This window comes from Prionailurus viverrinus, chromosome D3 (assembly GCF_022837055.1).
Source record: "Prionailurus viverrinus isolate Anna chromosome D3, UM_Priviv_1.0, whole genome shotgun sequence".
Classification (NCBI taxonomy): domain Eukaryota; kingdom Metazoa; phylum Chordata; class Mammalia; order Carnivora; family Felidae; genus Prionailurus; species Prionailurus viverrinus.
The window spans coordinates 58,610,117-58,634,044 of NC_062572.1; the positions used below are offsets into that span (position 1 = coordinate 58,610,117).

The 23,928-nt window shown below is 40.2% G+C and overlaps 1 protein-coding gene across 1 annotated transcript; it reads right to left on the reverse strand.

The window, feature by feature from the left end:
• Positions 1–937: 937 nt before the first annotated feature.
• Positions 938–23,846, reverse strand: SLC39A6 (solute carrier family 39 member 6). The gene is made up of 10 exons (XM_047827600.1): positions 23,427–23,846; positions 20,842–21,576; positions 19,196–19,379; positions 17,489–17,658; positions 15,457–15,675; positions 10,164–10,269; positions 6,139–6,516; positions 4,866–4,946; positions 3,361–3,551; positions 938–2,231 (listed from the first exon to the last, which is right to left on the reverse strand). Exons 2-10 carry the CDS (start codon positions 21,565–21,567, stop codon positions 2,079–2,081), a joined length of 2,208 nt encoding a protein of 735 aa, XP_047683556.1. The 5' UTR covers positions 21,568–21,576; positions 23,427–23,846; the 3' UTR covers positions 938–2,078.
• Positions 23,847–23,928: the final 82 nt, after the last annotated feature.

Consider the following 23,928-nt stretch of genomic DNA (forward strand, 5'->3'; position numbering starts at 1 on the left):
ACAGAGGGAGACAGAGCATGAGCATGGGAGAGGCAGAGGGAGGGGAGACAGAATCCAAAGCAGGCTCTATGAGCTGTCAGCACACAGCCCGGCGTGGGGCTCAAACTCACAAACCGTGAGATCATTGCCTGAGCTCAAGTTGGACACTCAATCGACTGAGCCACCCAGGCACCCCCCTACATTTTCTTCTCATCTCCATTCTCCCCCATATGGAGCCATGGAAACTACTTAAATCTTCCACATATCTACTAAGGAGTTTAACCTGGAGTAGGAATTATTTCCAGTTCATTGTTTTGTGGGCTGGTCCTACACACCTTCCACCTTCAGAGTCTATGAAGTCTGTGTTCCGCAAACTCAAGGAACATTTCCAGCTCTTCCAGAACTTCCTCATCTTTCAGTGACTTAGTAGTAGCAGTAAGGTAGGTCTGTGGGCAGAAGTCTGAAGCACAGTAATCATTGAACTAGAGGAGACGCCTCATGTCATGCTTTGAGGCACCCTAAATTCAAGTCATTCTCTGGTTACCCATATCCATCCCTGTCACTTGGTTTGGGGAATAGAAATGATAGTCCAATTGACTCAGTAGGCCATCGGGTTTTGTCCAATTTTCTTCTGATTTTCTAGAACGTAGGGTATCAATGCTTCTCGAGCTTAAGGCCCTGGTTGTTATAAAAGAAAGACTAGGGGCAGCTTGGAACAGACTGTGGATCATTGTCTTGGTGGAAAAGATTTTCAAACGGAGTTAAGGCCACCTAATAATATAAATGAGTTGATAAGTATACTATAATCTGGATTGTACTTAAAATCAGACATCTCAAATTCACAGAGATGAAAGTAAAATGGTGGTTACCAGGGGCTGCAGAAGGAGGAAATGAGGAGTTGTTATTTAATGGGTGTAGAGATCCAGTTCTGCAAGATGAAAAAGCTCTGGAGACCCAATGCACAGCAGGGTGAATATACTTTAATGAACTGTATACTTACAAATGGTTACGACGGTAAAAGACAGAAAAGAAAATCAGGTATCTGATACCAAGCTGACATGGGGGATTTATTTTGTAGAAAAGCAACATCTAGAGAATGCCACAGACAGCCCTAGTATGTCTAAAGTACTACATATAAACATGATAATTGCTGAAAGTGACAACACTGAAGCACTGAAAGATACCAAAGTACTTTCTGAATCCAAGAAGTCAAATTACACTCAGAATGGTTTTCAGGTCTTTACCTATCTCAAAGTTCTAATACGCTGACATCTGGCAAACCAGATAACCAGAACACTCAACAGCCAAGTTTTCTGACCATACATAAACTTACTCGTACTCATCCGGTATATCTCCATACAAATATTTTAAGATTCCAATTTCTTGGTTAAGCTATATATGCTTGAGCTCATTAAATATACTTAAGACTTCTCTATTATACAAAGTTAAATGTACAACTAAATTAGTAAAAAGTGCTCATTGTGGTTTATTTTACTGACAAAAATGTTTATGCATGTGTACTCTATACTAACACTGCTTTTTTTTAATTCAAAAATTTCCTTCTCTTTTATAACTAGTTTTGTGACTTTTTTGGGTAAGACATCTGTGTTTTCTTTATTCTTACAGATTCTTCTTTTTATTTCTTAGCTTAAATTCAGTACGAGCTTTATTGGTATCTTAGGCTTTGTGTGCGTCCTTGCTCCTCAACACCAGCAGTTCTTCAGAGGCCTGACATCCAGCACAGGGCTTGCTGTGTTAGATTAGTTCTACAAAAAGGATTCAAGACATTTTTCCTGAAATATACAGAATATGTCATGCCAAATCTCTTGTTTATACAATAAACTGGTAAAACTGGTAAATTGCACATACAGCTCATATTCCCAAAACAGAATAACTTAAATATTAAAACGTACCTTTATGTTACCACCAAAACTGACCTTATAAAGCACAACAAATGGAAATATTCAATTAAAAAAAACACACAAAATCCACTAACCGTAAAGTCTGCGTATCACAGCATAAGAACTCTCATTTCCCTATGACCTATTCAAACTACAGACAGCTATATTTTTTAAGCTACTCTAGAATTTATACCCTAATTAGAAATTTATACGAAACACAATTTTATGTTCAAATATGGAAATAAGCAACATAATTCCAAAACCCAAAAGTATTCCAGCATTCTGTAAAAAGAAATATCCCCAGCGGCTACATCCATGGTCACTAGCATCATTGTGCAGCATCTCAGGTACCTTAAAGAAAAAAAAAAAAAAAGGGCAACATTTAAGTTTTCAGAACCACAAATTTGTTTTTATTACAGAACAGTATACAGTATATAGTATACGGTAATATTAGTTGTATACGTAGCTGGATATACTGAGTCAACTCCTTAAAACAGGATCTTAAAACAGGACATGTTGACTCTAGCTAATACTGCCACACAGCATTTCCCAGCAGTTTATCTTTTTTTATGCTTATTTGAGAGAGAGCGCGTGCATACGGAGCACGTGCACTGTCAGCGCAGAACCCAATGCAGGGCTTGATCCCACGAACCACGAGATCATGATCTGAGCCGAAATCAAGAGTCAGACACTTGATAATCAACTGAGCCACCCACGCACCCCTCCCAGCAGTTTAATTAATAATGATTATTCACAGTATGCTCAACAAGCCACAGTCTTTATTGGTCCAGTTTGCTCCACTATAAGATGAAGAGCTATACTGATTATGCTGCTTCAGTTACTGTGTATAGCTGAACTGAACATGACATATAGCTCACCTAAGTTCAGAGATCTGGAACTCTTACATTATATAGAAGTTCGGCAGATTAGCTGGGATTTTTGTGTGGATTTTGGTGACAAAAAAAAAAAAAGTAACTCCTTTGTCCATTAGTAAGAAACTTATGAACATTCTTAAGTATACACAGCATGCCAACAAAATGTGACATGTGCTGGGTTTCCTACAAATCTATACACAATTCAATATCTGATTACTGAGATTCTACCTTCAAGAAGACACATCAGAAAGGGGTAGATATTTCTGTGTATCCTGATACACATTAGGATAAATGTGCTTGTGATCAATAATCCAAAAAGATGAACTCTAAAGAGCCTGTATTTTCTATGTTACCTTACTAAAGTATAGACTCCCTTATCACTACGGCATTTAATATAAAGCCTTTTTATTATTTATTTATTTAAAAAGTTAGCTCTATCCCCAATGTGGGGCTTGAACTCACAACCCTGAGATCAAGAGTCACATGCTCTACTGAGCCAGCCAGATGCCCCTTAATCTAAAGCCTTTATAAAAATAAGGTTTCACTGAGCATTTTCTCTATTTTATCATTAATCAACACTATAATTAAACTTCTTAAAAACTTACCATATCAACCAGAGCAACATACATGAATAAGCCAGCAGTAAGTGCAAATATCCACATAGAAACATTTTCAGCATAATGACCAATGAAGATTCCCGTTGCCATTCCAAGATATGCCAGCATGGCTGACAGAGCATTATAAAGAACAGCCTGCTTAACAGTCATGCCAGCCTTTAGTAAAACAGCAAAGTCACCTTTCATAGAAAACAAAAAGGGACAAAGTAATGAAAAATCACTTTTAAGACACAAACCCAACAGATTTCCCAATTTACAAAATTCTCTAATTTTTTTGAGGGGAAAAGAAAAAGCAGCAAACTTAAGAATTACCCAGGGGTTAACAGTGTTAGTGTAAATCACCTAACAGCCCTATAAATTAAGATTTTGGTTTTTAAGTTTGTGATTGTTTGTTTGCTTATTTATTTATTTTGAGAGAGAGAGAGAGGGCAGAGAGGGAAAGAGAGAGAATCCCAAGCAGGCTCCACACTATCAGCACAGAGCCTGATGTGGGGCTCAAATTCACAAACTGAGATCATGACCTGAGCTGAAATCAAGAGTCAGATGCTTAACCAACTAGGCCACCCAGGACCCCTCAATTATTTTTTTCCAGTTTTTGTTATGGCTTTCACTTTGTCGATGAATGATAAATACCACAAACCTACTATTTGTGGTCTTGCACTGTCTTCAACAAGCTTGTAACTGGCCATCAAGAAGAGGAGAGTGGAGAACAGATGAAATGATTAGCATATGATAAAGGCAATTTATAATTAAGAGCTAAAGAGTCTAATGTTCCAGTTATAAAAGGAGAAAGAGACAAATTAAGATAGGAATAGCTAAGAGAGGCTTAATGAAGCATGAAGGATCTAGAATGTGGAACATAAACCAGATGTTGAGGATCATAAACATTGAGTAGGCAGATGGGAGGCCTTGTGAATGGCAGAACACATGCCAAGGAGCAAAAGTGAAAATGGCATCACAGGTGTGTGCAAATATGTGTCTGTAAAAAGAAAAAAAGGACATGAACTGGGATCCAGAACAACTCTGGGAAGGTTTTAAGTCCTGGTGACAGAAGAGAAAAATATTCAAAACATAATTCATCAACTTCCCTTTTCTTCAGCTGTAGCAAGTCTCTTTGCCAACTTATCTCTGTTAACAAAAGATGACTCTTATTCCTGTGGTCTTATTCATATTGTAGGTATGAAGATAATGATCACTGATGTCACCAGCATGCTGGTGTAAGAAGATATGTGGTAGGGAAAGAGGACAAGGGAGGAGACCCAGGTTTCTCTCTGGCAACCCCACATGGACAATTGTGTAATTATACTTATAGGGTCAGAGTTCTGGCTGGAAACAAACTTGTACTCAGTAAGAAAAGAAAGCTAGACAGGTTAGCAGACTTCTAAGAAGGCATGAAAGTTACAAAGAGGTTTGCTGGAACTCTCAATAGCAAAAGCCAGCAATACTAGGATACTTCATCCCCCTGGAAAATGCCATTTATGTGGTTCTCTTACCTAATTCATGTGGCAACTCGTGACAAAACACAGCAACAGAAGTACTTAAACCACTTGATAAACCTTCAGTAAAAGCAGCCCCTGGGTAAAAATCAGAGAAAGTTTGGCTACATTATATCGTGGGTGTTTTTAAAAACAACTTACCAGCTTACAAAACAAGGTAAAAGATGTGAACCATATTCTGGTCGTAAATAAACAGAACTTTCCCAGCTGTACTCCGTATCTCCTTTATAAGTAATGTTAGATTACATTCCATTAGGTTTACATTTCCCAGTGGAACATAAGCAGGTACGAGAGAGAAGGGAAAGTTCCCCTATGCCTCAGAGTGATTAGAGGATCTTCCCACAGACCTGGGAAGTAACTGCAACCACGTAAAACATTTATGTAAAAAATAAACTGATTTAAAAGGTTTAAAAGAAAACACAGCAGTCAGGAGTACAAATATGTTTCGCTGGCCTCAGAAGAATTCACTATGTAATTAGACTTGTTTACATTCATTCTTTCATTGTCTACCAAGGACAGTCTAGGACAAATGGCTCCCCCCATTTTAAAAGCTAACACCATATATAACTGACTGTTTATACAGGGTGACTGAGCACCTGCACGTCCTCCTTTGCTGCTCATGCTGTGCACAGTACATACAGGAGGGAGAGCACCAGGCTTCCAGGGGGCCAAGGCCTGGGCGCATCTGCCCGGCTGCACAACAGCACTACCTCCTGGGGCAGGTGGTTCGCTTTGCCAGGCCTCAGCTGCCTAACCAGTAATCATTTCCATTGCTCCTTCCCATCAAGTTACTAAAACTCGTAAGTATTCTATTATCTCTCGATTGTGATACAACAATTTAATAGCAAAAACTAGTTTTTTGGATAGAGATTCGTAACTGAACTTATCAGACATCAGATGATTTTGGTATAAAAGATGATGAAAATTCTCTTCCCTTAATACTATTTTATAGATAAGGGAACTTAAATGTAAACAAAAACAAAACCAAAACACATGCTCTGTACACATTAGATCTTGATCTTAAGACTGCAAATTAAAACAACTGTTGATAGTTACAAGTTAGGTAATGGGCTAGGCAGTTGTAGCACTTAACCTTACCTAATATTTATTGAGAACTTCGTTGTCGAAGTAGCTACAGAAGAAATAACATTTTGATAATCTTAGAAGTTAACAGCCTTATCAAAATCAACCTATTCTTTGTTAAAATTGGACTGGTAGTTTAATGTGACATTTTCAGAGTCAAACAACAAGCAACTATGTAGATGTATACCAATTGCCAGGCCATCGCTGAAATTGTGCAGGCCGTCGCCCATTATCACCATCCAGGCCAATGTGGCGATGCCGGCGTCTTTCAGCTCCTCCCGAGAGTAGCGCTGACTGTGGCTGTGGGGGTGGTGGTTTTGGTGGTGGTGGTGGTGGAGGATATGATGATAGTCATGATGATGGTGAATGAGATCGTCTGATTGGCCGAGGGTATCATGGAAATGCGAATGACATTTATTCTTGCACCCTCGGGGTACATATTCATTATAGACTTCTTGCGGATGAGCATGAGCTATCATGACCTCTTCTTCTTCCAAGATTGCTGGCTGTTGAGAATCAAAGTGGGAAGGCTCCTGTGAGTCTGCTCGTAAATAGACTTCAGGTCCTAGGTATAAACACAAAGGACATTGGGAAAGAGTCAGAAAACTTTGTTAATGTGCCTGGACACATTTCAAACAGTCCCACTGACAAAGTCCAAAAAGATCTTAGAGCATGGCAAGTACTAAACAGAGTGAAGCTTATGAAAAACATCATCAGGTTTCACAGCGACATGCAGAAGAATGAGCCTGGACCACTTTCTTACACCACACACAAAAATAAACTCAAAATGGATGAAGGACCTAAACGTAAGACAGGAAGCCATCAAAATCCTCGAGGAGGAAGCAGGCAGAAACCTCTTTGACCTTGGCTGCAGCAACTTCTTACTCAACACATCTCCAGAGGCAAGGGAAACAAAAGCAAAAAGGAACTATTGGGATCTTATCAAGATAAAAACTTCTGCACAGCCAGTGAAGGAAACAAACAACAAAACTAAAAGGCAACCTAAGGAACGGGAGAAAATATTTGCAAATAACATATCAGATGAAAGGTTAGTATCTAAAATCTATAAACAATGTGTCAAACTCAACACCCAAAAAGCAAATAATCCAGTGAAGAAATTGGCAAAAGACATGAATAGACACTTTTCCAAAGAAGACATCCAGATGCCTGACACATGAAAAGAGCCTCAACATCACTCATCATCAGGGAAATACAAATCAAAACCACACTGAGATACCACCTTACACCTGTCAGAATAGCTAACATTAACAACTCAGGCAAGAACAGATGTTGGTGAGGATGCAGAGAAAGAGGATCTCTTTTGCACTGTAGGTGGGAATGCAAACTGGTGCAGCCACTCTGGAAAACAGTATGGAGGTTCCTCAAAAAATTAAAAATAGAACTACCCTACAACCCAGCAATTGCACTGCTAGGTATTTATCCAAACAATACAGGTGTGCTGTTTTCAAGGGGCACATGCACCCCAATGTTTATAGCAGCACTATCGACAATAGCCAAAGTATGGAAAGAGCCCAAACGTCCATTGACAGATGAATGCATAAAGAAAGTGTAGTGTGTGTATACACACACACACACACACACACACACACACACACACACACACACACAATAGAATATCACTTGGCAAAAAAGAATGAAATCTTTCCATTTGCAACTAGAGGATATTATGCTAAGTGAAATGAGCCAGTCAGAAAAAGACAAATATCATAGGACTTCACTCATATGTGGAATTTAAGATACAAAACAGATGAACATAAGGGAAGGGAAGCAAAAATAACATAAAAACAGGGAGGGGACAAACAGAAGAGACTCCTAAATATAGAGAACAAACTGAGGTTTGCTGGAGGGGTCGTGGGAGGGGAGATGGGCTAATGGGTAAGGGGCATTAAGGGAGACACTTGTTGGAATGAGCACTGGGTGTTCTATGTAGGGGATAAACCATGGGATTCTACTCCTGAAATCATAATTGCAATATATGCTAACTAACTTGGATGTAAATTAAGAAAGAAAGGAAAGAAAGAAAGAAAGAAAGAAAGAAGAAAATACAAACATCAACAGGTTTTATTGAATTTTAAGAAATGGTCTCACAGATTAAGAATGGATTTTAGGGGCGCCTGGGTGGCGCAGTCGGTTAGGTGTCCGACTTCAGCCAGGTCATGATCTCGCGGTCCGTGAGTTCGAGCCCCGCGTCAGGCTCTGGGCTGATGGCTCGGAGCCTGGAGCCTGTTTCTGATTCTGTGTCTCCCTCTCTCTCTGCCCCTCCCCTGTTCATGCTCTGTCTCTCTCCCAAAAATAAATAAACGTTGAAAAAAAAAAAAAAAAAAGAATGGATTTTAAACTTTAGCCTTCAATAACAACCGCTCAGATTCTTCCTTGATTTCTTCTGCCTTCTTACGTTTGTTTTTTCTTTTTCAAGTTTTTATTTAAATTCCAGTTAGTTAACATACAGTGTAATATCTGCCTCCTTACATTTTTGAAAGATGACTGTTTTCCTGATTATAAAAGCACCACATACTTTAGAAAAACATTTAAGAAAAATACTGAAATTTGGAAATAAAAAACATGCTTAATCCTATCATCCAACTTCTTCTGTTTTGAGGGCAAAGTTCAAGGAAAAACAAGTACTGTATTTGAAATACAATTATCACCAAGGACCATTTATTGTGCAAAGAGAAGTAAATTAAACTGCAACAATAAAGTTTTGTTTTTTTCTTTGTCTTGTCCACTGATGACACTTTTCTTGGGAACATTCTGACCCTGTGGTCCAATCCTAGGGCAGCTATTTCTGCTCAATGTTACATATTTCACTGGACTCCATTAAAAAGGCTGAAGAGAGAAGAGACACAAGAAAAAGAGCAAGAACATTTCACTTACTCTTTAGAGAAAAAAACATGTGAAAAAACAAAGGGTGGACAGGAAACCTTACAAGTAGGCAGTAGCAAAAAAGTAGTTTTTTCTCCTTTGTCAGCTGGCAACTATGTAGTGAGCACCTACACTGGCCAGTACCCTGCTGGGCACTGGGGATGGAATGGAGCATGACAAGGTCTCTACCTTCAAGGAAGTTACGTTCTTGTGGGATGACAGCCATATTTGATAAGTAAACACATGTATAAATAAGGTCATTTAAGGCACCAGAAAGCATGGAAAAAAACAGAAAAGGTTAATGTGAAGGACAGTGACCGGGAAACCTTTGTCTTTTGGTGATCAAGGAAGGCCTCTGACCCTCAAATGATGGAAGAAGGAATTTGTGTGAAGATCTGATAAGAGGCTTTCAAGAAGAAACAACAGCGAATGCAAGGCTCCGAGATAAACCTGGTGTGCTCACAGAATGACAAGAAGCCCAGTGAAACTGGACACAATGAACAATGAAACAGAGTTCATGGCAAGGAGTCTGGTTTAAAAATTTATTAACTCAATCCGTCTAACAAGAAATGCCAAGCTAATAGTCAAGTTACAGGAAAAATAGGAACTTTACAGTGGAGCATCATGTTAGGTGGCACATCATGTCACTGAAAAGGATACAATATCACATTGTGGTATTCCTGCCCAAAATGATCAATTAATCACACACACAAAAAAAGAGAGAAACCCCAAGTGGGGGACAACTAGACACAACATTTGATTCTGGATTATACTCTGGACCATTTTTTTCTTTGGGTGGAGGGAGAATATAAAGGAGTCATTAAGACAACTGGAAAAACATGAGTGATATCTACAGAAACTAAATAATGGCATAGTATCAGCATTAATTTCCTGATTTCAGTAACTGAACTGTAGTTATAGAACACAGTGTCCTTTTTCTTAAAAAAAAAAAAACATACTGAGCATTTGGGGATACACAGACATCTCATCTGTAACTTACTTTCAAATGGTTTAGCAAAAAATTGTGTATGTGTACTCACAGAGAAATAGAATGATAAACGTAGGTAAAATAACTGGGGAATATATGAAATAGATACAGAAATTCTTTGTATTATTCTTGAAACTTCTCTGTATGTCTGAATTTACCTCTGGAAAAATAAATATAATATAAACAACTTACAATTAAGAAGAAAAGGTATAAGATATTTCAAAAGTAAAAAAGAAAACATTTAAAAAGGGACATAGTCCCCTCTCTTCCAGATAGTCTAAGCTGCCTGTAAATCACGGAGCAATCGACTACCTCCAGCCCTCAGATGTGTTAAGACTTACGATCGTCTGCATCTACTTTCTCCTCATTTGTTGAAAGTTGAGATTCATACTTGGACAGCTGCTTCTTAATCTCCACATCATCATCATTTTCAGGTTTTTTCTGATTCTAAAATGGCAAGGGAAAGCCATACTTTAAAACAGTTGACTTGCTTAGGTGTACAACTGTAAACAAACAGTTAAGCAAAAGATTCAGAAAAAGACAACACGGTAAACGAACTTTATGGAATAAAAGTCATCCAAAGGCAGGCAGGGCCTATAGTTAACTTATACAGCACCTAGTAGTGTGTTCTAGACGTAATAACTGCTCAGAAAGGTGAAGTGTCAAAGCTCCAATAATAGGAAATGTTGCAAAATCACATAGTCATCTTTCTCAATGTCCCCCATGTCATCCACTTTTAAGTGTGCTCTGGGAGCCTGTTAGAAATGAACAATCTTGGGCCACACCCCAGACCTAATGAATCAACATAGGGATTTTAAGTAGATGCTCAGATGATTCATACACACATTAAAATTGAACTCTACCCCAGGCTATCAATTTGGAATCAACTAGAGACATTTTCTCCAGCATTTAGTGAGCTGCTAACCAACTACTTGGTTCTCTCTCCATTCCTCTTTTGGACACTGAAACCACATATTTCCCATACTTTTTATAACCTGAAACTATACTGTAACACTGATTAAGTATTTCCTATTAAAACTGAAATATTTTTCCTGTAATAAAACACCATTAACAAGCTTTCTTTTTTTATTAAAAAAAATTTTTTTAAAAATCTTTACTTATTTTGAGAGAGAGAGAGAGACAGCATGTGAGCAGGGGAGGAGCAGAGAGAGAGACACAGAACAAGTAGCAGGCTCCAGGCTCCGAGCTGTCAGCACAGAGCTTGACGCGGGGCTCGAACTAACAAACTGTGAGATCATGACCCGAGCCGTAGTTGGACACTCAACCAACTGAGCCACCCAGGCGCCCCCAGCTTTCTTTTTTTCAACAAATCTCTACTGGTTAGCCTTAAACTTATCATTAGGTTTTTTAACCACCTCAATACCATGCTTGAGATATTATCCTTACCTCTGAGCCCAAGCATAATGGTCACCATTTGAACATTGGTGCCTATGCATGATTTACTCATGTAGAAGGTAATATTCAAAATGACATTCAACATCTGTCAATATTCAGTATTCAAAACTGTCACACAAATAATAGATTTCTTATTTGCAGTACTTTTGAATATGACTTAATTACTACTGGACCTGAGATTTCATTCTGGTGACAGCATATAACATATCTGTACATTCTTATACATTTTTAAAGGCAAGCACACAGACACATCTTTAAAAAAAATTTTTTTTAAAATCTTTATTTATTTTTGAGAGAGAGACAGAGTGTGAGCAGGGGAGGAGCAGAGAGAGAGGGAGACACAGAATCTGAAGCAGGCTCCAGGCCCTGAGCTGTCAGCACAGAGCCCGACACGGGGCCCGAACCCACGAACCGTGAGATCATGACCTGAGCCAAAGTTGGACGCTCAACCAACTGAGCCACCCAGGTACTCCCTTTTTTTTTTTTTTTTTTAATGTCTTATTTAATTTTGAGATGGGGGTTGGCGACAGGGGGAGACACAGAATCCAAGACTCCAGGCTCTGAGCTGTCAGCATCATAAGCTGAAGTTGGACGCTTAACCGACTGAGCCACCCAGGCCCCCACATCTTTTTTTTTTTTTAATGATTATTTATTTTGACGTAGAGAGAGAGAGAAAGAGAGAGAGAGAGAGAAAATCCAAGCAGGTTCTGCCCTGTCAGCACAGAGCTGGACACGGGGCTTGATCTCAAGAATGCTGAGATCATGACCTGAGCTGAAATCAAGAGTCAGATGCTTACACTGAGCTACCCAGGAGTCTTCACAGACATATCTTTATACCTACCCCTAGCTTAATGCCTTAAACAGAGAAAGTACTTCAATATTTGTGACAAGAAATGAATTCAGGATATTTTATATCACTTCAGTTAATGCTTTCTTATTGGGCAATGACTCACCCTAGAACCTACAGTTTAACCAATTCTTTCATTCTATAAGTATTGGGGACCCATAATGTTCCCTATGCTAAGTGCTGGCAATATAGCATAAAACAAGATAGGCCTGGTCTCCATTTTCATGGAGCTTATCACCCACGGGAAGGGAGACTGCACAGATACAATGATTAAACAATTCTTCAATTGCTATTTTTGATATGTTTTATAAAGGAAAACACATAGTGCTATGAGAGTGTATAACAAGACACAACTAAGTTCCAGGACAGGATTCCTTGAGAATATGATACTTATACCAAGACCTAAAGAAAGCAGGAGTTTGTGGGGGGTAGGATGGCTGTGGAGGTGCAGAGGTGGATGTATTCCAAGCAGGGAAAAAAGCAGGTGGGAGGGCCCTACAACAGGAAGGGGCCAGCCCCACCCCACCCCACAAATGAAAGCAACGTAAGGTGGTTGGGGCTTAGTAGGTCAGAGATGGGGCTAGAGAGGAGGCTGGGTGGCAGAAAGAGACCTAGACAATGCAAATCAAGTTAAAAGTGTGGACTCTGTCCTGAAAGTATCAACAAGTCATTGGAAGGATTTTCAGTGGTGGTTACAACTTCACCAGATTTTCCATTTAAACAAATGACTTTGCCTGCTCTGTTCTGGACTGGGAGAAGAAAACAATAAAATAATGTAGACAGTCCAGTTAGGAAGTGACTGCTAACACCTAGGTAGGAGATAAGCATGGTTTAGACCAGCATGATAGCAAAGAAGAGGGAGAGAAACTGAAAGACTGTGGATGTATTTAATAAAACTAGCTTGGATATGAGGATAAGGGAGATGTTATAGATGACTTTCAGGTTCCTAGAGTGAGCAATAACTTTCACTGGTAGAAAAAAGGTTTTGAGGTTGAACTTATTATAAAGGCCCAACTATCTATAAAGTATGAGATGTAACCTAGTCTGCATATAGAGATTTCAGATTGACATACATAGTATGATATATGGAATCGTCCAGAGTACAGAATGGATGTCTTAAGGAAAATGCTAGGTAAAATGTCCTGTTATGAGGCTGAAGAAGCTCTCAATACTCACCACATAATGGAGAGTTTTTATTTAATGTTTCTTATACATTCAACAAATATTTGTTAAGTATCTATTATGTGCCAGATGGCATTCTAGGCATTGGAGATGTGACAGTGGTCCTGGGTCTTAACAGTTTATATTCCAGTAGAAACTATTTTAGAAAAGATATCATCAAGCTTCTTTGACTACAAGACAAAGTAATGTGTACATAGTAAAAGACATAATACATCGTAATATCACTGCTGCATTTAAAAACATTGGTCATGGGGCGCCTGGGTGGCTCAGTCAATTAAGTGTCCAACTCCTGATCTTGGCTCAGGTCATGATCTCATGGTTTGTGGGTTTGAACCCCACATCGGGCTCTGCTCTGATGGTGCCAAGCCTGCTTGGGATTCTGTCTCTCCTTCTCTCTGATCCTCCCCCACTTGTGCTTTTTCTAAGATGAATAAACATAAAAATAATTTAAAAACATTGGTGATGACAGAAGACTGATTTCACAACTCATTGAATTATAACCTGGAGTTTAAAAATAATTGTTCTCTATTAAATAAGAGAACCTACTTCTTAAGAATCTCATATTAAAGAGTACCAGATTAAAGAAAAGCTATCTTTAGGTAAATTTGAAAACTAAATTGAAATTAGAATGTTAAAGAAATGATGGCATTTGAACCAGGGAGACAACAATACAAACAGACCTCTAAACCCCACCTCTTCCAAAAGAAAACTAAAAAGGATCATTTGTTTCTCTAAGGAAAGAATTCCAGAGAATGTAAACAAGTAGGATATATCCTCAAATTAGTCCCAGGGAAGTGCCTGGGACGATGGGAACGTGGAAGAGGACTCCTGGATTAAGAATGAACAAGCTATTCTCATTTCCTTTCTTTCCACTAAATTTAGGTCCAGTAAGGAGAAGGCTCAAAATTTGTAGCTTGAGATTTTAGTGGATGTCAAATCTATCGGGGCAAATAGTCACAGGATGAACGAGGCACTCTCCTGGTCATACACGCACTTGTTTCCCACAGGGAGCTCTGTGTTCAGCAAGAACAACTATGTTCGTTTTCAAACCTCTGCATGCCAGTTATACTTGTTATTGTAATTGCACAATTAAATTACGTACAGCTCAAATTGTGAAATGATGGTGAGAATAGGTACATCTGTGAAACCTTAAGTTGAATGCTTTTGAAAGATTCAAAGGCAAGGTGCTAAAAAAAAAAAAAAAAAGACTATCAAGTTATGTAAAGCAACCACTGCATAAAACTTTAAAAATTTACAAAACCTAAACTCTACCTTCGAATAGCTTTGCTAACGTATAACCTCTTGCTCAACTTGAGAGAAACTGAAATTGGAGATTGTGGATGAAGTCGCATGGCTATAGGAAAACAATGGTCGTACGGAACTCCAACTCAAAATCTTGGTCAACATCAAATGACCAGAATATGAATGTATGAATGTTTTATATTAATTAAGACATCTAAGATGTGTACGTGCCATTTTTACAAGTTTCCATAAAGACAGTCTTTTGACTGACTTGCCTGGTCACATCAGACGAGAGGTGGCAGATAACCACAGGTGACACATTGAGTGTTTTTACCAGAGATAAGGAGCCTACTGTTTGCCTTCATACTACTTTCTGGTGTCAATTTGCAAAGGACAAGACTGTGAAAGTCACAAACCCTCTTAAATGCAACAGAATATTCAGCTACTGGGTGAATAAAGTTAACCAAGCAGTTAACGCTAACTACCAATGAATACCAACAGTGTATCCATAATGCTTCTTTAAAAAAACACAAGCAAACCTTTACTGACAGGTATGATTGACACTGAAAACTGTGCATATTTAAAGTATATAAATCAATGAACTTGGGTATATATCCCCATGAAACCATTGCCACTATAAAGGCCATAATCGCGATGCTTCTGACCTTTAAAGCTTTAAGGCTCTGCTTGTGTCTTGTTTGGTCGTTTATACAGATGTTCATCCTTTGCAGTTCTTACCCTCGCCTGAGTTTGAAAGGAACACTGAAAATAGAGAACTCCCGGGCTATCAATAATATGAATGCCTCTGGGAACAAAAATTATCTCAGGGTACTGAACTCCTCTCAAATGAAGATCACACCCCCTGGACAAGCTCAGCTAACAGTCTAGTTAGAGTACTACTCAAATAAATGTCTGATGTATAGTAAGTACACAGTACTTTTTCTTACCTTTTTCTTCTTATCTTTAAATTGCTTGATCAATGTGAGCACATGTTCGACGAGAAACATGAAATACAAGCCACCCAGAGCTGTCAGACCCTTCCACGTGGAATCAAAATAGGTACTTTCTTCTATGTTTTCAGAAGACAGATGACTGAAAAGTGGCCCTCTCTTCGCTTCCATTGCTGGTTCTTCATGGCTGTGACTGTGCTGGTGACTTGCATGAGACTAAAGGGAAAACAATGTGTGTTTTATAAATTCATTAGTTTCACACGTGTCAGAAAAACTGGCCAAGATAATAAGGTCAAATACGAAAACATTCAGAATTAGTCAAGTAATGGGATACTTCAGAGCTCAGAGGGAAGTTCAACACATGAAAAAAAAATGACCCGTAGTCAGCTAGCAATTTAGATCTTAATGTACCATGTGCTAAGGCACTTAACAGACTGCATTTGTTTAGTGTGAAGACAGATACCTTCCTTAATAACTCTCACATAGGTAACGGGTATTTTCAATGTTTGACAAGTGACCAGGGCCACAGATAGCAGGGAACTGCCAGATTTAACAGACATACAGTGTTTACTGTCTACACTCCAAACTGAAAAAGCCCACACTAGTCCTGTCACTGTGGTTACAAGAAGCCCCGTGTGTATCACGGGCTCTGGCAGGTACCTGAGATCCAGGTGTGTGGCCCCAGCAGTCCGTAGCTGGGTGCGGTAGGAACTGCCACCACTGCGCGTCAGGCAACTGAGTGTGGAGCACACCAGCTGAGACAAGATGGGGGGCGGGGCACGGGGCACCCTACGCATCAGCTGCTTGGTGCAGCAGGTATTCCTGAACAAGTGCCTTCTGGGGCCTGGGGAACTTATCACAGCAAAATACATGTAGTACTCTAAGAATGATTTTTTTCCCTGCTTACCTATGAACCTCTGAGGAAAATTTAAAGGATGAGATCCAATTATTTTAAGTATTTAATGGAGCTATCAAATAAACTTTACATAATTTAAGAATTTACTTGTGTCAATGAGTGTGAATCTCATAAATTCAACTCTCAAGGAAAATTCGTTTCTTGAGTACATAGAGAATCAGTTTATATTTCTGTGGCAAATACACTAATGTAAGCAGATAATTCACGTTGCAATCTATCACAGTAATAATATCTGAGCAGAATCTGTCTCCTTCTATTAACTGGGTCCAAAAAGTTAAATTCTTTATTTAATAAAGTCCCTTAAAGGAAAAAAGCAAAAAACAAACCATGAACATATATGCAGATCTAGAACAAAAATGCAGCTTTCAGTTACCAGTTTTTTTTTAATTTTATCAAAAAAATTTTTTTAACATTTTTTAAAATGTTTATTCATTTTTGAAAGAGATAGAGCATGAGTTGTGGAGGGGCAGAGAAGGAGACACAGACTCTGAAGCAGGCTTCAGACTCTGAGCTGTCAGTACAGAGCTGATGTGGGGCTCAAACTCACAAACCATGAGATCATGACCTGAGCCTAAGTCGGATGCTTAACTGACTGAATCACCCAGGCACCCCTAAAAATTTTTTTTTTTCAAGTTTTAAGTAATTTCTACAACCAAAATGGGTCTTGAACTCACAACCCTGATATCAAGAGTTGCATGTTCTTCGTACTGAGCCAGCCAGGCACTGCCACAAATATATTTTATTTATTTATTCAATGTTTTATTTTACTTTAAAAGACAGAGAGGGACAGAGCATGAGCAGGGGAGGGGCAGAGAGAGAGGGAGACACAGAATCGAAAGCAGGCTCCAGGCTCTGAGCTGTCAGCACAGAGCCCGATGTGGGGATTGAACTTGTGAACTGTGAGATCATGACCTGAGCCCAAGTCAGATGCTCTACCGACTGAGCCAACCAGGCGACCCTCCAGCAAATGTATTTTAAAATCAACTCTCCTAAACCAAATCTCTAACCTTTTATATATACCAACACAAAGAATTCTAGTACAAACCAAAAGTTCTTGAATTTTTTCAATGTTGAATAATACAATATACTAATAAGACAAGTGACTGTACTTACATGTGGGAGGAGGTGTAAAAAAGCATCACCACTCAATGTCCCGACAGCCAGTGCCACAAGGAAACTTAGGAGAAACTTGAAAAACACCCGATTCATGAGAGGCACTAAGATAACCCCCAGCAAGGACAGGAAACTGATGATGGAAATGGCTATAAAGCCACCAACCCAGGCTGTCAAATAAAACACAGCAAAAGGAAAATTATATAATTGTTAAACTTTGAAGAGTTTTTTAAAAGTTATTTATTTTGAAAGAGAGAGCACGCATGCACACAAGCAGGGGTGGGGGAGAGGGTGAGACGGGGGGGGGGCGGGGGGGAGATGGCGGGCAGGGGGTGGGGAGGGGGAGAGAGAGAGAGACAATGAATGAATTTCCAAGCAGGCTCCATGCTGTCAGTGAAGAGCCCAATGAGACGTGGGGCTCGATATCACAAACCTTGAGATCATGACATAAGCTGAAATTGATTTGATTTGGATGCTTAACCAACTAAGCCACCAGGCACCCCCAAGTTGCATTTCTTAATCTTCTTTTTTTTTTTTTTTTTGAAGTTTATCCATTTATTTTCTAAGAGAGAGAAAGAGGGAGGCAGGGGCAGAGAGAGAGGAGGACAGAGGATCTGAAGCAGGCTCTGTACTGACAGCAGAGAGCCTGATGTGGGGCTTGAACTCACGAACTGTGAGATCATGATCCAAGCTGAAGGTAGACACTCAACTGAGCCACCCAGGCACTACCTCACCGCCCCCCACCCCGCCCCAAGTTGCATTTCTTTTTTTTAATTTTTTTTTTCAACGTTTATTTATTTTTTTGGGAGAGAGAGAGACAGAGCATGAACGGGGGAGGGGCAGAGAAAGAGGGAGACACAGAATCGGAAACAGGCTCCAGGCTCTGAGCCATCAGCCCAGAGCCCGACGCGGGGCTCGAACTCACGGACCGAGAGATCGTGACCTGGCTGAAGTCGGACGCTCAACCGACTGCGCCACCCAGGTGCCCCAACCCCAGGTTGCATTTCTTAAGCTAAAGAAATACAAACTCAGTGGAAGAGGGCTGTGGTAATAGAGCAATAACCAAGAAACCTGCTGCTGGCTCAAATCAACAATCTGACTGAACCCTCCTGGTAAAGAATGTAAGTCTAGTGGAAAGCTCTTTCAGATGGGGGTGAAAAGAGGGCAGAATACTGCTACCCACGATGATTTCTACATCATTTGGGAACTGAGCTTTTCGACTCCCATACAGCTAAATTATGAAAGGGAGAAGAGTTAAAAAAAAAAAAAAAAAAAAAAAAAAGAAAAGAAAGAATGAAAGAAAGTGAAGGAAACCAGGAATTCAATAATTTCTTCAGTGAACAAAGCAAGTATTCACCATACTTTTTGAGCAACACAGGTCTACAGTAGAGCAGAACTTATCCTGGTTTATTAATTTATTAATAAGAACATACCATTAGGCTCCTAAACAGCAGATATTAACTCTGACCTTCTGAAACAGTGTGACAACATAGAAAAAGCCCAAATTTTGGATGGCCCTGTGGGATGTCCTCACTTACAGTATATTTTTGTTTTTAAGGCAAGGCTAACCAACTTGCTTTGTTCACACTCAGGGCAGAGAACAATTAAGATTAGGCTGAAAATGAATGGATTCATGTCAATATAGGGAAAAGGACAACATAAATATACCTACTTGAAATTATCTTTACATAAGAAAGGCTACCCTACCTATTTGTAAAGAATAGGTCTTTGGAGGGATTTCAGCTTTCTTTTCACTCGTTGTATGAATTAGACACGATCTAGCGTCAATTTGATTGATGATGGCTGGACAGAGATAGTTGAACTCTGTTGCATTCAGCAGAACCTGGATGCCCATGCCATGAGACGTGAGTAACTTGGACGCATTGAAACACTGTGGGAAACAAAGCAGTGAAAATCACCAGAAAGCATTCCCATTAGACAATCCAAAAAAATTGTCTGATGATACAACACCCTTTCCACACTGAAGCTACTTCCTTATTTTTTCAAGTCAACCCATTAGCATCAACTGTTGTTTTGAGTACTTTGGAACTTGCCTCAAGCTTCTTGGTGATACTGTGTGACAATGATGGTGTCCCACTTCTTCTGCCTACTTCTTGGGAGAAGCAGTTTAAATCATCTAGAGAGAAAGCCCTGAGCGGAATAACCTTCAGGATAAATGGACATTCACAAGCCTGTTAACTCATTGTATAAACCTATTAAGGAAATGAGCTTTAATTTTGAGATGGGAGCTCATTAGAGATTGAGAAATATGTTGATTTAATACTAACGCTACCCTACCTGGCCTAAACAAGTCCAAAACATGTCACTCTTCCAGCAATGACTGTACTTGCAAAACTTAGCTCAGTTCTATCACCCTGGCAAAAGCTCTACAAGAACGAGAGATTAAATTATGCCAATTACTCTTGTGGAGGGCAAGGCTGGTTAATAAAACAAACCTGTACCAGCAGGCAGCTGTTTCAACAACGTAATTAGACGACAAGCTCAGTTTGAAGAGAATCCCCTCTAGGTAATCTGAACGCCCCTTCTCACACATACACAAAATTGGCAATGGCACCTGTTTCTCATCTTCTGTAAAGTTACTTTAACTTCCCACAGCTCTTGGCAAATACTACTCAGAACAAACTTTATTACCGGTGTTGCTATGGGAATGACCATTAAGATTATTCTGGAATTGGTACAGTCATATGATGATTTGAATGAAGTGTTCTTTAAGTTTTGCTCATTAATGTGTACCAAGTAATTCCTTGTTCTTGACCTCTTTCAGCCAAGGAAAACTGTGCACAGTCTGGAAGTCTAGTCTAAGAAAAATACATGAATTCAGAACCTCACTGCCCAGACTTTTAATCTGTCCACCACATGGTTCTTGGTAGCTAGGACTCCACAAGCCACAGAAATACTTCTTCCAAAAAGGTAACACTATTCTTCTTGCCTTCTTTTGTGTCTTCAGCCACACCTTTCCCTAAAACATGGATTCTAACTGCTGCTTTTGTGAACTCCCATTTTCTACTTTTCATGAACAAAATCCACCTTTTAAAGGTATTTACTCCAAAAATAACTGATAACTGCCTTCCACACTCATTTTCAATTCTATTAGAAAATAGTTTTAGCTGCCAGCACCATCGTTACCAAAAAACCATCCCCCAAGTTTTGTATCAGGAATGTTTATAACACAGTAGAGATCAGGACTTTTGGACCAAATGCCTGGATGAGAAAGCAGACATTCCCTTTTCAGTAATTCATCATTTTATTTTTACTTTATACTCCTTACAGCTAAAGATAGAACGGAAATGATGGGACAAACAAGCAGGCATAACGAAAAGCAGTCATCTTACCTCCTGAGTATTTTCATTTGTGTTTCTGGAATACATAAAGCCTTTTCTGGGCTCACTCACAGATTCATTTGTTTTCCTACTGGCCAGCTGGCTCATCCGGCCTTTTTCTGTGATACTGGGTGGAGTAGAACTGCTCACATCTTTGGGGAAAAGTTTTCCAGGTTTTGGAGTGTCTATTGTCTCTAGAAAGTGAGTTCCTTCAGAGACAGTGTTATACATAGTGGAGGTCACTTCACTAGCCGTAACACCATCCTTGATTAAAACATTCCTTCTACTGTTAGCATGTTCTGATCGGTGAGATCCTTTTCCCTGGCTGCTTCTGGGATCTTTACTCGAACTATCGGGCTCATGGTCTGGGCAAAGAGCTTTCCGATTATTTTTATTGGAAGGAGCATGATTACGGTGAGAATGGTGATCATGGTCAGAGTGATGGTCGTGGTCATGGTGTATATGGATTTTTTTAATCTTATCTATGCCTATATTCTGAAGCAATTTCCTGAATCCTTCAACTGACAAGGAATTATTTTCTCCATAGCGATGGAAAAGCTGCTGTAGATGATGTCGCCGTGTGGTGACTGCCAAGTCAACGTTAATGCCAGATTCCCAATTTGTAATAATTTTCTCAGTGGTCTGAGGGAAAGCAGTTGCTGGTTCTAGTTCGTGGAGGGGATTTGTGACTGACAGGGTGAGGGTCAGAATCAGGATTACAGATAAATTCCTCGCCATTGCACCTTCCTAGAGAAAACAGAAAAAAAATTCTTGCTTTCACTTTTAAAACAATTTGAATTAAGAAATTTCATGCTGAAAATTGATACTGAACAATCAAGGTTTACAGAGTATCATTTAGTATGGTTAGTGTAATGCTACATACAGTGAAAATATAAAGAAATATACAAATATACAAATATAAAGAAATATACAAAAATACAAAGAATTCTAGGCCCTACCCTTGAATATACATGAAACAACTGGAGAACAATTGAGTGCTAAGGGACCATAATTAGCACTGAGAAAGCAACAAGTAATGCAGAAACTGGAGAGATTCATGTGGTTGCAGCCATACTGGTAATTTGTTATGGTAAGAACAATGATTCAAAATGAAACAAAACCCAATTATCTCCACCATCATTATTATTTCATAAAACAATCTTTTTTTTCTTTTTCATAAAACAATCTTTTAACGTCGGAAAAAAAAAAAGTAGAAACGGTAATCTCAGAATTCACATTTATAACTTTTCTTAACTGTACACAAATCAATTTAAGTCTTCTCTCTCCCAATCCCACTCCTCAAAGGCAACCCATTTTGCCAGTTTCTTGTATATCTCTTAGGATATTTTCTATCCATAGTCAAGTAGATGTGTCCTTTAATGACACAAATCGGATCCTTTTTCCCACTCAACAAATGACACCTTTCAGTGTTGGTACATACAGATTGATCTCATTCTCTTGAATGACTGCAAAATGTCACCTCTAATTTTTTTTTAATATGAAATTTATTGTCAAATTGGTTTCCATACAACACCCAGTGCTCATCCCAACAGGTGTGTCACCTCTAATTAAACTTCATTAAAAAAATCGTTATGTTCCTATAAAACAGTAAAAATTTTATCATGGACTATCATCACTCATTCACACAATAGAATTTGGAACCAAAGGCCTAACCTCCAGGAAAAGAATCAAGTTGAGCCTTGGGGCGCCTGGGTGGCTCAGTGGCTCTTGATTTCAGGGTTGTAGGTTTGAGCCCCACGTTGGGTGTAGAGATTTAAATCTTAAAAAAAAAAATCTTAAAAAGAAATCCCATTTTATTAAAAAAAAAAAAAAATCGAGCCTTGAAAAGCAGAACTCAGTTAAACAAGGGAAGGTATAGTCCAGATAAGCAGAAGGGCTGATATCTCAGGACCCAGATGTCCAGCACCAATGATGGATGCTGACTGCGACCAAATTCACCTGCCTTCAGCCAAAGAGGTGGAGGTCGGTTCTAGAGCTAGAGAGCAAGGACGGGGTAACTTCTACCACTTTCAGCCGTCTCCTGCACCAGGAAAAGCTGGTGCTAGGAGGGCTAGCACCTTACAGGGCTAGGCTCCTCAAAGAACAATTTTTCGGGCCTGAAGTTTTGGGAATTCAGTTAATATGCAAAGGATAAAGATTAAGAAATCATTCGCAGAAGAGAAAGTCAAGGACCAGAGTGGGTGGGGACAAACACAAACGGGTGGCTCAGAGGGCAGCTCCATGCCTTTCTCCCGGGAGGATGCTACTTAAGGCGGTCAAGGACCAGCCGCCGGTTCTTCCCTACAAGTCAGCGTGTGTTGAAGAAAAAAGAAAACCTAAAGACAAGGGCCTGGAAAAAGGGGAGAGTGGAGAAAACGGGAAAAAAGGGCACAAAACTGCTTCCAACAAAGGCTTTCGTATTTTTAAACACGACAGTACCTTCCTCGAATATGAGATGAACAGGACAGACCGTTTCCTCCGAAAGTCCTCCGCTGGACTCCGAAACCCATCTATGCACCCGAAACTGGGAAGTCCGGCCTCCACGGACCGCGAGGTTCCCCCTCTCCGCTGTCCCCTCCCGGACCTGCGGGACTCACCTCTCCGCGGCCTCGCCGTCCCACGGCCCGGCCCCGCGCGCCGGTTCAGTTCCCCGCGGGCGGTCCGGAGGGCTCGGAACCGGTCCGTGCTTCTGTCTCAGAAGCCTCTACAGGGCACGGAGAAGCGGCGGTCTCATCTGCCCGGCTGCCCTTCGGGCCGGGCTGGGGTACCGCCGCGCAGCCACCGGGAAGCCGCGCCCCACGCGCCTCGCCTCCCAGGAGCAGGAGGACAATTACTAATTACCGCCGCGCGCAGCGCGCCGCCGCGAACCACCGCCTCCGCCAGCCATGACTGCAGGGCATGCGCAGTGCGGCCCGGAACCCCGTCCCCGTCAGGCGGATCCACGAGTCCGCCTGTTCGCCCGCGCCGCGGGGCTCGCAGGGGCGGGTGAGACGAAGGCGCGGTCCGAGCAGGCTGTGAGAGGCGGCACCAGTTAGGAGCCCTTTCGTCCAGCCTCTCCCCGGCCCTGCGCCGCTCTGAGGCCCGAGATTCGCTCTTGAG

Bases quoted from the DNA above. Each gene is read 5' to 3' on its own strand.
- SLC39A6 (XM_047827600.1), bottom strand. From the start codon at position 21,567: ATGGCGAGGAATTTATCTGTAATCCTGATTCTGACCCTCACCCTGTCA. The intron at 15,676-17,488 runs GTAAGTACAGTC...TTTTCCCTTTAG, and splicing joins TTTTACACCTCCTCCCACAT to TCTCATGCAAGTCACCAGCA. The intron at 4,947-6,138 runs GTATACATCTAC...ATTTTTACCCAG, and splicing joins CAGCGATGGCCTGGCAATTG to GGGCTGCTTTTACTGAAGGT.